The 12,931-nt window shown below is 40.8% G+C and overlaps 1 protein-coding gene across 2 annotated transcripts in view; it reads right to left on the reverse strand.

Moving 5' to 3' along the window:
• Positions 1-12,699, reverse strand: part of LOC106561003 (Golgi apparatus protein 1) — a 47,206-nt gene extending 34,507 nt beyond the window's left edge. Inside the window, exon 1 of one of the 2 annotated variants that reach the window (XM_045688119.2) lies at positions 12,288-12,699. In XM_045688119.2, the coding sequence (XP_045544075.1) occupies positions 12,288-12,611 (324 nt within the window). In that variant the 5' untranslated portion in view covers positions 12,612-12,699. The remainder of the gene's footprint in view (positions 1-12,287) is intronic. The other variant, XM_045688120.2, reaches the window with a different exon arrangement.
• Between the last annotated feature and the right edge of the window lie 232 nt (positions 12,700-12,931).

The following is a 12,931-nucleotide window of genomic DNA, read 5'->3' on the forward strand; positions in this document are numbered from 1 at the left end:
GGCTGAAAAAAAGTAGCGCGTTTGGATAGTGGCTGGTCACAGTACTGTGAGACTCAGGCTCGTGCCCGAGTCGACCCCATGCTTTATTTTCTTTCGTGCGTTTACCTAAACGCAGATTCCCGGTCGGAATATTATCGCTTTTTTACGAGAAAAATGGCATAAAAATTTATTTTAAACAGCGGTTGACATGCTTCGAAGTACGGTAATGGAATATTTACAAATATTTTGTCACGAAATGCGCCATGCTCGTCACCCTTCTTTACCCTTTCGGATAGTGTCTTGAACGCACGAACAAAACGCCGCTATTTGGATATAACAATGGATTATTTTGAACCAAACCAACATTTGTTATTGAAGTAGCAGTCCTGGGAGTGCATTCTGACGAAGAACACCAAAGGTAATCAAACTTTTCTAATAGTAAATCGGAGTTTGGTCAGGGCTAAACTTGGTGGGTGTCTAAATAGCTAGCCGTGATGGCTGGGCTATCTACTCAGAATATTGCAAAATGTGCTTTCACCGAAAAGCTATTTTAAAATCGGACACCTCGATTGCACAAAGGAGTTCTGTATCTATAATTCTTAAAATAATTGTTATGTTTTTTGTGAACGTTTATCGTGAGTAATTTAGTAAATTCACCAGAGGTTTGCGGGGGGTATGCTAGTTCTGTACGTCACATGCTAATGTAAAAAGCTGTTTTTTGATATAAATATGAACTTGATTGAACAAAACATGCATGTATTGTATAACATAATGTCCTAGGTGTGTCATCTGATGAAGATCATCAAAGGTTAGTGCTGCATTTAGCTGTGGTTTTGTTTTTTGTGACATTATATGCTAGCTTGAAAAATGGGTGTCTGATTATTTCTGGCTAGGTACTCTGCTGACATAATCTAGTGTTTTGCTTTCGTTGTAAAGCCTTTTTGAAATCGGACAGTGTGGTTAGATAAAGGAGAGTCTTGTCTTTAAAATGCTGTGAAATAGTCATATGTTTGAAAAATAGACGTTTTTGTATTTTTGAGGAATTTGTAATTCGCGCCACGCCTATCATTGGATATTGGAGCAGGTGTTCCGCTAGCGGAACGTCTAGATGTAAGAGGTTAACTAGCGAACGTTAGCTGGCTGGCTCGTTAGCTAACGTTACGTGACGTGTGTAATCTTACACATGGTTTACCAAGCTAGGTTAAATTGTTTACCTAGCCAGCTACATGTCTTAAGCTAAAGTGCACAACACCCGTTGAATATGGCCGGTGTCAGTAGATATCTGCAAAAAAGCGTACTGAAATTGTTGCCAGCAGAGCTGGTTAGGCTGTTTTCATGTTATCCATAGGTAAACAAATCGGCCAAAGGGTCAAGTGTGAGCTCTGAATGCTCCGAGAGCTTTACGAGATGGGTGGGGCTAAAGCATAAGAGGGTGTGAACGATGATGAATGGGTGTCGACAAAGAAGAGCTCTTCACTAGATACCAAAATATTCAAAGACCATTTTCTCAAAAGTGAGTTTTACAAGTTTATCAACTTTCAAAGCAGAATTACTTTCCCATTGTTCCTCAACTGTAGTGCATGATATACCATTTTGTAGCTCTGAGGTCTCTACTTTTATCCAATGTAAAAAACACAATTTCAAATTTTGCTCCATAAGACCAAATCCAGGAAGTGAGTCACATATATTGTTTTGGCGTGTGGGGCCTAGGATCGAGCCTTGGGGTACTGCCTTGGTGACAGGCAGTGGCTGAGACTAGGGATGCACGATATATCGGTAAGCATATCGGAATTGACCGATATTAGCTAAAAATACCAACAGCTGCATCGGCCCGATGTCTAGTTTAACGCTGATGTGTAAAACCGATGTTAACCTGTTAGGGCTAGGGGGCAGTATTTACACGGCCGGATAAAAAACGTACCCGATTTAATCTGGTTATTACTACTGCCCAGAAACTAGAATATGCATATAATTATTGGCTTTGGATAGAAAAAACCCTAAAGTTTCTAAAACTGTTTGAATGGTGTCTGAGTATAACAGAACTCATATGGCAGGCAAAAACCTGAGAAGATTCTGTACAGGAAGTACCCTCTCTGACCATTCCTTGGGCTTCTTGGCTCTGTTTATTGAAAATGTTGGATCTTTGCTGTAACGTGACACTTCCTACGGCTCCCATAGGCTCTCAGAACCCGGGAAAAAGCTGAATGATGTAATTCCAGCCGCTGGCTGAAAAACTTTAGCGCCTTTGGTTAAGTGGTCTATCAGAGGACAATGAGCTGAGGCGCGTGCACGGGGTGACACCATGTTTTTATTTTCTCTCTCTTTGTACTAAAACACAGAATCCCGGTCGGAATATTATCGCTTTTTACGAGAAAAATTGCATAAAAATGGATTTTAAACAGCGGTTGACATGCTTCGAAGTACGGTAATGGAATATTTCGAAATATTTTGTCACGAAATGCGCCATGCTCGTCACCCTTCTTTACCCTTTCGGATAGTGTCTTGAACGCACGAACAAAACGCCGCTATTTGGATATAACAATGGATTATTTTGAACCAAACCAACATTTGTTATTGAAGTAGCAGTCCTGGGAGTGCATTCTGACGAAGAACACCAAAGGTAATCAAACTTTTCTAATAGTAAATCGGAGTTTGGTCAGGGCTAAACTTGGTGGGTGTCTAAATAGCTAGCCGTGATGGCTGGGCTATCTACTTAGAATATTGCAAAATGTGCTTTCACCGAAAAGCTATTTTAAAATCGGACATAGCGAGTGCATAGAGGAGTTCTGTATCTATAATTCTTAAAATAATTATGTTTTTTGTGAACGTTGGTTAAAACTGCTCTACAAGAGGCTGTGAAAAAGCGATTCGGTGGCATTCTCTCTGAGCCTCTTTACTGTGTCGCAGCCATGCTCGATGCTAGGTACAAGGACCGCTACTTCGATGCAGACAAGAAACAGGGTTTACGTGAAATGTTATAGACACAGCTGGACAAGAATGAAACGGACACAGTGACGGACAGAGTTGAAACTTCACTGCTTGACATGTATGATGAAATCCTGGTTGTGACTGAACAAATGAACAACAAAAGAGCATAGCAAGTAAGCAAGAGCCAACAAAATAACTTTTTGGTCAGTGTGTGTGTGTTTCAACAATTTAACTGTACTAGAATGCTTAACCTGTTAGGGCTAGGGGGCAGCATTTGCACGTCTGGATAAAAAAAATGTACCCGATTTAATCTGGTTACTAATCCTACCCAGTAACTAGAATATGCATATACTTATTATATATGGATAGAAAACACTCTAAAGTTTCTAAAACTGTTTGAATGGTGTCTGTGAGTATAACAGAACTCATTTGGCAGGCAAAACCCTGAGACATTTTCTGACAGGAAGTGGATACCTGATGTGTTGTATTGACTTTAAACCTATCCCATTGAAAAACACAGGGGCTGAGGAATATTTTGGCACTTCCTATTGCTTCCACTAGATGTCACCAGCCTTTACAAAGTGTTTTGAGTCTTCTGGAGGGAGATCTGACCGAACAAGAGCCATGGAACGATGATGTCCCATTAGACACCTGGCGCGCGAGTTCATGTTGGGTACCCTCGTTCCAATACGTTATAAAAGAGTATGCATTCGTCCACCTTGAATATTATTCATGTTCTGGTTAAAAAAGGCCCTAATGATTTATGCTATACAACGTTTGACATGTTTGAACGAACGGAAATATATTTTTTCCCCTCGTTCATGACGAGAAGTCCGGCTGGCTTAGATCATGTGCTAACAAGACGGAGATTTTTGGACATAAATGATGAGCTTTTTTGAACAAAACTACATTCGTTATGGACCTGTGATACCTGGAAGTGACATCTGATGAAGAGAATCAAAGGTAATGGATTATTTACATAGTATTTTCGATTTTAGATCTCCCCAACATGACGTCTAGTCTGTATCGCAACGCGTATTTTTCTGGGCGCAGTGCTCAGATTATTGCAAAGTGTGATTTCCCAGTAAGGTTATTTTTAAATCTGGCAAGTTGATTGCGTTCAAGAGATGTAAATCTATAATTCTTTAAATGACAATATAATATTTTACCAATGTTTTCTAATTTTAATTATTTAATTTGTGACGCTGACTTGACTGCCGGTTATTGGAGGGAAACGATTTAAAGAGGCCATAATTATTTTTATAAATCGATTTCGTTTTTTTTTGGCAAGGAAAATATTGGATACCGGTATCGGCAAGTAGCCTAGATGTCAGAGCGTTGTAGAATAATAGTGAAGACATCAAAACTATGAAATGACACATGGAATCATGTAGTAACCAAAAAAAAGTGTCAAACAAATCAAAATATATTTTATATTTGAGATTCTTCAAATAGCCACCCTTTGCCTTCATGACAGCTTTGCACACACTGCACACATTCTCTCAACCAGCTTCATGAGGTAGTCACCTGAAATGCATTTCAATTAGGTGTGCCTTGTTAAAAGTTACTTTGTGGAATTTCTTTCCTTCTTAATGCGTTTGAGACAACCAGTTGTGTTGTGACAAGGTTGGGGGGATATAGAGAAGATAGCCCTATTTGGTAAAAGACTAAGTCCATATGGCAAGAACAGCTCAAATAAGCAAAGAGAAACGACAGCCCATCATTACTTTAACATGAAGGTCAGTTAATCCAGAACATTTCAAGACCTTTGAAAGTTTCTTCAAGTGCAGTCGCAAAATCATCAAGCACTATGATGAAACTGGCTCTCATGAGGGCTGCCACAGGAATGGAAGACCCAGAGTTACCTCTGCTGCAGAGGATAAGTTCATTAGAGTTACCAGCCCAAATTTAATGCTTCAGAGTTCAAGTAACAGACACTTCAACTGTTCAGATGAAACTGTGAATCAGGCCTTCATGGTTGAATTGCTGCAAAGAAACCACTAAAGGACACCAATAATAAGAAGGAACTTGCTTGGGCCAAGAAACATGAGCAATGGACATTAGACCGGCAGAAATGTTTTCTTTGGTCTGATGAATCCAAATGAGATTTTTGGTTCCAACCGCCATGTCTTTGTGAGACGCAGAGTAGGTGAACGGATGATCTCCACATGTGTATTTCCCACCGTAAAGCATGGAGGATGAGTTGTGATGGTGCTTTCATGGTGACACTGTCAGATATTTACTTGGAAGTCAAGGCACACTTAACCAGCATGGCTACCACAGCATTCATCCCATCTGGTTTGTGCTTAGTGGGACTATCATTTGTTTTTCAACAGGACAATGACCCAACACACCTCCAGGCTGTGTAAGGTTTATTTGACCAAGAAAGAGAGTGATGGAGTGCTGCATCAGATGACCTGGCTTCCACAATCACCTGACCTCAACCCAATTGAGATGGTTTGGGATGAGTTGGACCACAGAGTGAAGGAAAAGCAGCCAACAAGAGCTCAGCATATGTGGGAACTCCTTCAAGACTGTTGGAAAATAATTCTAGGGTGAAGCTGAGCGAATGCCAAGAGTGTGCAAAGCTGTCATCAAGGCAAAGGGTGGCTACTTTGAAGAATCTCAAATATATTTTGATTTGTTTAACGCTTTTTTGGTTACTACATGATTCCATGTGCTAGTTCGTCTTCACTATTATTCTACAATGTAGAAAATAGTACAAAAAAATAAAGAAAAACCATTGAATGAGTAGGTGTCACCAAACTTTTGACTGGTACTATAAATATTTATTTGTTACTGCTCGACTAAAACGATCTATGTCAACCAACAGCTTAACGACCAAACAATCAACTAATTGGGGTTAGCCCTAAACTGGGGACAAGCCCTTAGATACTAATCAGACAGCATCAAATGTTCTAAAACACCAGCCAGAGAGGCTTGTAGGAAGTCAAAACAAAAAGGTTATGACTTTATGGAAAGCCGTTTTAACATATCAAAATTATATTCATATATCAATAATTATCTATATCAATAATTCCCCCAAAACTTATATAGATAATTGACATTTCCATATGTACTAGGAAGCTAAATGTGACTGAAAAAGTGCCTCAGGCATTGACAAATATATATTTTTTTAAATCACTAATTGAAAGTAAGGGGATATCGGTGAACAAATGCCATGGTCAAGGGCAAGGCCACGACGGCGCCAGTGCAATGAGTGGAGTTACCTCAGATGTTCAAAAGCGCATATCAGACCGAGAGCCTAATGCTTCTTAAGTAGTTCATTATAAGTTTTAGTTTAGAAAACAATCTCTTACCGCAGAAGTGACAGTTACAGGGATGGTAAAAACAGCTTGATTGCCGTAGCAACATCAGGGACACTGGGCAGAAGGGAGGGGTGCTTCAAATACAGCAGTTCTGCAACATCTTTAATTGAGCCTCTCATTCTCCTTAATTGCCGGCCTCAAAATGTCACAGAAGGAGATTAACTGTATGGGAAGCTCTGGGTACAGATCGTCTTGATAGTAGATAGTCTGTATCAAAACATTAAGAACACTTGCTCTTTCCATGACAGACTGGCCAGGTGACTTCAAGTGAATGCCACGATCCCTTTATCCTGTCCCTTGTTAAATCCACTTCAATCAATGTAGCTGAAGGGGAGGAGACAGGATAAAGGATTGTTAAGCCTTGAGACAATTGAGACATGGATTGTGTGAATGCCCTTCAGAGGGTGAATGGGCGAGACAAAAGACAAGTGAACAGGGTATGGCAGCCCATCAAATCTTACTGAAATGCATCAATTCGTTCCCCTAATCAAGCTGAATCACACCCAATAGTTTCAAAATAAAAACGTATCGTTAATGTATCGTATCGGAGCACAAGTATCTAGATGCGTATCGAATCTTTCATGAAAGGAGAGATACGCAAATATGAGAATAATATATAACTAGTGACCAACCCGCACGACCTTGAATGTCACAAACAGAACACTGGAAATCATGTGTATTACAGAAAGGGAAAGTATATAAGTATGCTAAACATTATGTGTCTCATTCTAAACTGAAGATGAACTTCAAATGTATTGATCTCTATTACATGGGCAGGGCTAAGCTGGTCTTTGTTACAAGGAGCAAGTACACCGAGTATACAAAACATTAAGAACCTGCTCTTTCCATGACAGACTGACCAGGTGAATCGTGGTGAAAGCTATGATCCCTTATTGATGTCACTTGTTAAATCCACTCCAATCGGTGTAGATGAAGGGGAGGAGAAGGCTTAAAAGTCTTTATTTAACCTTTGAGACATGGGTTGTGTGTGTGCCATTCGAATTGTGAATGGTCAAGACAAAAGATTTAGGTGCCTTTGAATGGGGTATGGTAGTAGGCGCCAGGTGCACCGGTTTGTGTCATGAACTGCAACGATGCTGTGTTTCTCACGCTCAAGTTTCCTGTGTGTATCAAGAATGGTCCACCACCCAAAGGACATCCAGCCAACTTGACAACTGTGGGAAGCATGGGAGTCAATGTGGACCAGCAACCCTGTGGAACGCTTTTGACTAGGGATGCAGGATATAAATCGGTGAACATATCAGAATTGGCCAATATTAGATAAAAATGCCAAAATCGGAATCGGCCTGATGTCTAGTTTAACGCCCATTTTAAATACCGATGTCAAAGCTACCGTGCACACCTATGTAACGTAGGTACATGACGTAATGACGCCAAGTAAAATGTTGCGCTACACGTTTAACACAGCATTCTTAACCTAGCCCACAATGTCTACTGTGTGGATCGAGCAGTCAACAAGTCGAGCAGTCATTTGAAAGAGTAAGAATTTCAGCGAGACAACTCAAAGGTGAAATCCATTAAAGCCAAGATAATGGAATTCATTCTCCTTGACAATCAACTGTTCTCTGTCATGGGTCATGTTGTCTTTCGCCGACTGGTCGAGCACCGGTACACACTACCAAGTGCACTATTTTTCAGATGTTTCCCTACCGGAGTTACACAGTAATAGCGTCACTGATATAAGATTCACAACATACAAATAAGTCTGCAAATAAGCAAACACCGGCCACGAACTATGTGTTTACAATACCGTGTTGGTAATAAAGCATAATTTGTTAGACCTCAACTTCTGGGGTAGCTAGCTGTAGCTTGGTACCTAGCTAGCACTAACGCAACCAGCCTGAAAACAATGACCAGTAGAAACTGCAGCCATTTTCATTATTCTTAGCAAATAATTTAGGAATCCTTGTGAGTAAGTATTAGCTAGGTTGCCACTTGTTGTCCACCTATTGAAATTGAACTTCAGTTTATGAAAACAATAGCTAGCCAGCTACTTAACCCTGTTGCCCAAAGCTAACGTTATGAGCAGCCAGCTAGCTTCACCTGGCTAGTGAGGCTCGATGGGATCGGGTTATGTGTTGTGAAACTAGCCACAATAGTGGAATTTGCCTTCAAAATAAAAAAATGTCATTGACAGTGATGCAAATGAATACAAATTGTAGAATTATGCCATACTTTTTTATTTTGAAGGCTAACCGCAAAGTCCACTATTGTGGCTAATCCTTATTGTAGCTAGCTTCACATATATGGGTCTGACCACCATTAATCAAATAAGAACCGTCTTGTAAATCTTATAAATCAGTGTGAGGAATCACACTTCATCTTGCAGTACAATGGACAAATCTGGGTTTGGCAGATGCCAGGAGAACGCTACCTGCTTGAATGCTTAGTGCCAAGTGTTTGGTGGAGGAGAAATAATGGGTTGGAGCTGTTTTTCATTGTTCGGGCTAGGTCCCTTCGTTCCAGTGAAGGGAAATCTTAATGCTACAGCATACAATGACATTCTAGATGATTGATTCTGTGCTTCCAACTTCGTGGCACCAGTTTTGGGAAGGCCCTTTCCTGTTTCAGCATGACAATGCCCCCGTGCACAAAGCGAGGTCCATACAAAAATATTTGTCGAGATCGGTGTGGAAGAACTTGACTGGCCTGCCCGGAGCCCTGACCTCAACCCCATCGAACATCTTTGGGATGAATTGGAACACCCATTGCGATCCAGGTCTAATCACTCAAAATCAGTGCCCGATCTCCATGCTGTTGTGGCTGAATGGAACCAAGTCCCGGCAGCAATATTCCAATATCTAATGGAAAGCATTCACGTTAGAGAGGAGGCTGTCATAGCAGCGGGGGGTGGGGGCAACTCTATATTAATGCCTATGATTTTGGATTGAGTTGTTCGACGAGCAGATGTCCACATACATTTGGTCATGTAGTGTAAGTTGAAAAATGTAGGAGCACAAGTAAAAATATTTTAGGTAAAAAGCATTTTTTTTGTAGTAATGGTGCAAGCATGACGATCATGAATCTGCGCTCAGTGTATTCTCCATGGCCCTCAGGGTCCGCGGTAGAATTTAGTAATCACTTCAACAATTATCTGGCTGATTTTTTTCTAGGCGCATTGGTGGCGCTAAAGTAATATTCCAGGTTGCACGCAAAATATTTAGGTGCATACCAGTATGTGAGTAAAATGTTTGCACTGTAGAGCCCTGATAGGTTGATTTTGACTTTATAAATGTGTTTGGAAGAGGAAGATGCTTCGTGTTGTCATCTTTAAACAATTTGACTAGACCTATCCTTGACCTCAGAAACCATGAAAGCAGTGCACGCCTGCACAGGTACCTATTTTGAGCTTCTGTGAATTTGAGAATGGACCAGTTTATTAAGGTTTCATCAAGCTGAGAGGAAAATATCTGTCCGCTTAATTCACACTCAAAGAAGAGCCATGGGCTGAGAGCCAAGGTAGCAGAACCAGAATTAACCTCGCTCTGCACAAAACTATAGTGTGAAATGAAACGTCATCAACACATTTCCTACAGTGATTAAGGCTAGACGTCGACGTTTAGGCCTATTTGCTGTAACAAAACGGCAGTTGTCAGAATGAATGAAAAGCTATATTTCATTAAAGGACCAATAATATCATTTTGGGATTTTTCTTTAAAACAAATCTATAAGCTTACAATGCATGTTTAGCTCTATTGAGACTATAAATAGCCATGAAACTCTTCAACCTGAGAGACATTGCCAAAATGCCTCAAATTCCCCCAGAAAAGCTTTTTCAACAACACAGAACTCAAGAGGACCTTCAAAACTCAGAACTAAACGAACCAAGCCATGAGTCCTGAAAGTAAAGTCACACTGCCATGGCCTCCTCCCTACTCTGTGAATTGACCAAGTAAACAAAATCACAACTACCATGGAGGCTGGCAGTGAGCAGCAGCCTGGAGACAGGGAAATTCAATTCAATTTGCTTTATTGGCATGACGTAACAAAGTACATATTGCCAAAGCTTATTTTGGATATTTACAGTATTTAAAAAAATTATAAAATGAGAATCAAAATTGTCAACGGGACAACAGTAACAACACTAACCAAGGGTCAAAATAACCATACTTTCAACAATAACAATAACCATACAGTAGAGTACATATGCAGGTTTATTGGTCTGTCAGACACTGTCCCTCAACTTATGGCAGGCAGCAATGTAGTGCGCTGCCAACCCACAGCTCTCTGCGTCCTCTCCCAACAGGACGGGTAGCCTATCCTCATCAGAGAGGTCTTTGAAACCTTGTATAAGGGTTTCAAATTTGGGAAAATGACACTAATTGTTTTATATTTTTGACATTTTGTCCAGAAATGCAGCTCTGTCTCAGGTTCTGCTGTTGTGCAGTGGTTGCACAGCCTTTCCTCTACAGGGAGCCAGGTTTTGCTGTGTCTACCCTTCTCAATGGCAAGGCTGTGCTCACTGAGCCTGTACTTTGTCAAGGTTTTTCTAAGGTTTTGATTAGTAACCATGGTCAAATATTTAGCCACGGTGTACTGTCGATTTAGGGCCAGATAGCACTGCATTTTGCTTTGTGTTTGTGCTTCTCAAAAAGCAATGTAGTTTTGTTTTGACTGTGTTGTAATTTGGTCTATTCTGATTGATTGGATGTTCTGGTCCTGAGGCTTCAGTGTGTTAGTAGGCTGGGTTTATGTACAGCACTTTGAGATATCAGCTGATGTAAGAAGGGCTATATAAATACATTTGATTTGATTTAGTAGAACAGGTTTGTGAACTCAGCCCCAGCTGGATGAGGGGACTCTTTTCTTTGTACAGCTCTTGGCATTGCAGGGCTTGGTAATGATATGAGAGGGGGTCACTGTATTTTAGATGTTTCCAAAACTTAATTGCTCTTTTTTGAGTTTTTATTATTAGTGGATATTGGCCTAATTCTGCCCTGCATGCATTGTTTGTAGTTTTCCTCTGGACATGTAGGAGAATCTTACAGAACTCTGCATGCAGGGTTTCAATGGGGTGTTTGTCCCATTTGATGAAATTGCTGTGTGCCTCTAAACCTACCCACACCAAAAGAGCTGAGCCAAGACCACTGACTGAACCTCCTCAATGAAAACAGGCCACTGAAAGCTGGTGAAAATAAATGAAGTAACAATGAAGAGAGAAACCACTGGTCATTAACAGAGAACAAGATCCTTACCTAACAAAATCAGCACCAACCCCTGTTCTAAACTACAATAGATACTCATTCTGTAGATATACTCTAGCCTAGAGTCTAACAATCAAGGAAAACAAACCAAAAAGCTGATTACTCTCAGACCACTGCTGGTACTAGCCCCTTGAGCTAACAGGACCATTGCCTTGAGTCTCAGGCTGCAAACACCTGATTAGGATAGACTGGCCCCTCACCACATATTACTGTAGTGATTGACTTTCCCAAGCCTAACCATGACCATTGGCTGGAAGCTTTAAAAAAGGTCACTGAATCTACACTTAAGATCCAACAATCTCCTCCTATACTTACTCTGAACAGGACATTGCTGGAAATGTACATATATATAGGACGACACATGTGTTAGACCAGGAATGGACATGACTCACAACATATCATTAGAAGATCAAGCTAGCCATTGCTAGTTTAACAAAGGTCAACATAGTTAGCTTGGCACATCTGTAGGTATTAACGTTACAGTAGCTGCCTAGCTAGTTAGCTAAACTTATGACTTTATTAAAACGTTACCACGGTCCTAAAAGGCTGGTAAAAAAAAAATGGCACTATTTCAGTGGCTATACTTGTCGAATGATGCTCTCAAAGCATATAGAATAATCAATTGCAATCACTTCTATATCCTCTTTTTGCAACACAACCAGCGAGATAGTAAATGCTCGCTAAGTAGCCAACTAATAGCTAGCATCGGCTAGTAGTTAGCTAGCTAACGTTAACTGGATAACGTTATATGCTAGCTTGAGTAAAGCCAAGCCAAGGCACACCCAAGTTTTGGTCGGGCCACAATATCGCCCACAATCCAACATACCTCTTTCCTATCCTGGAGGCACTCAAGCACAGCCAGGTTATTGTTCCAGGAATGTTTCGGACAAAGCCTTGTCAAGTCCTCCCGACAAGCCCCCTCTTCGGCCAGCTTCCAGCCGCTAGTGCGTCTACGAAGTGGCAGGGCCGCGAGTACTGGAGCTCCGTTTACAGCAGCCGGTACTCCGCCTGGATTTTGAGCCGGGATAACAACACTAACTGGAGGCTTGGCGACTCCATTGATCTGATATTTTTCCTCTCGAAGGGGATGCACATACAAAAGGATAGACATCAAAAGCAGGAGACGAGGAACACGTCTACAAGCCGCCATCTTCGGATAACTAGCTAGCTAGGATTGCTAGCTGCAAATTACGACTACAGTGATGGGACGTTTTCTTGCATACGTCTGCGTGTGCGTTGTTGGCAATCTCTGTCATAGATCTACATTTTCTAGAGTGAAAATCGAATTGCGAAAACAGATACGGTCCGCTTCGTTACTGTTTCTCTGTAATTACATCAAAGACAATGGATCACCATCAATCAGCATTTTACTTGCAATGAATAAACAGTCGAATATAGTTCGGAATCTAAACCACTAATACATTTTCATTAGCCAACTATGGGATAATCTAGTACTTTTGTTTCTATTAT

The sequence above is a fragment of the Salmo salar genome, chromosome 10 (assembly GCF_965601325.2).
Source record: "Salmo salar chromosome 10, fSalSal1, whole genome shotgun sequence".
Lineage (NCBI taxonomy): Eukaryota > Metazoa > Chordata > Actinopteri > Salmoniformes > Salmonidae > Salmo > Salmo salar.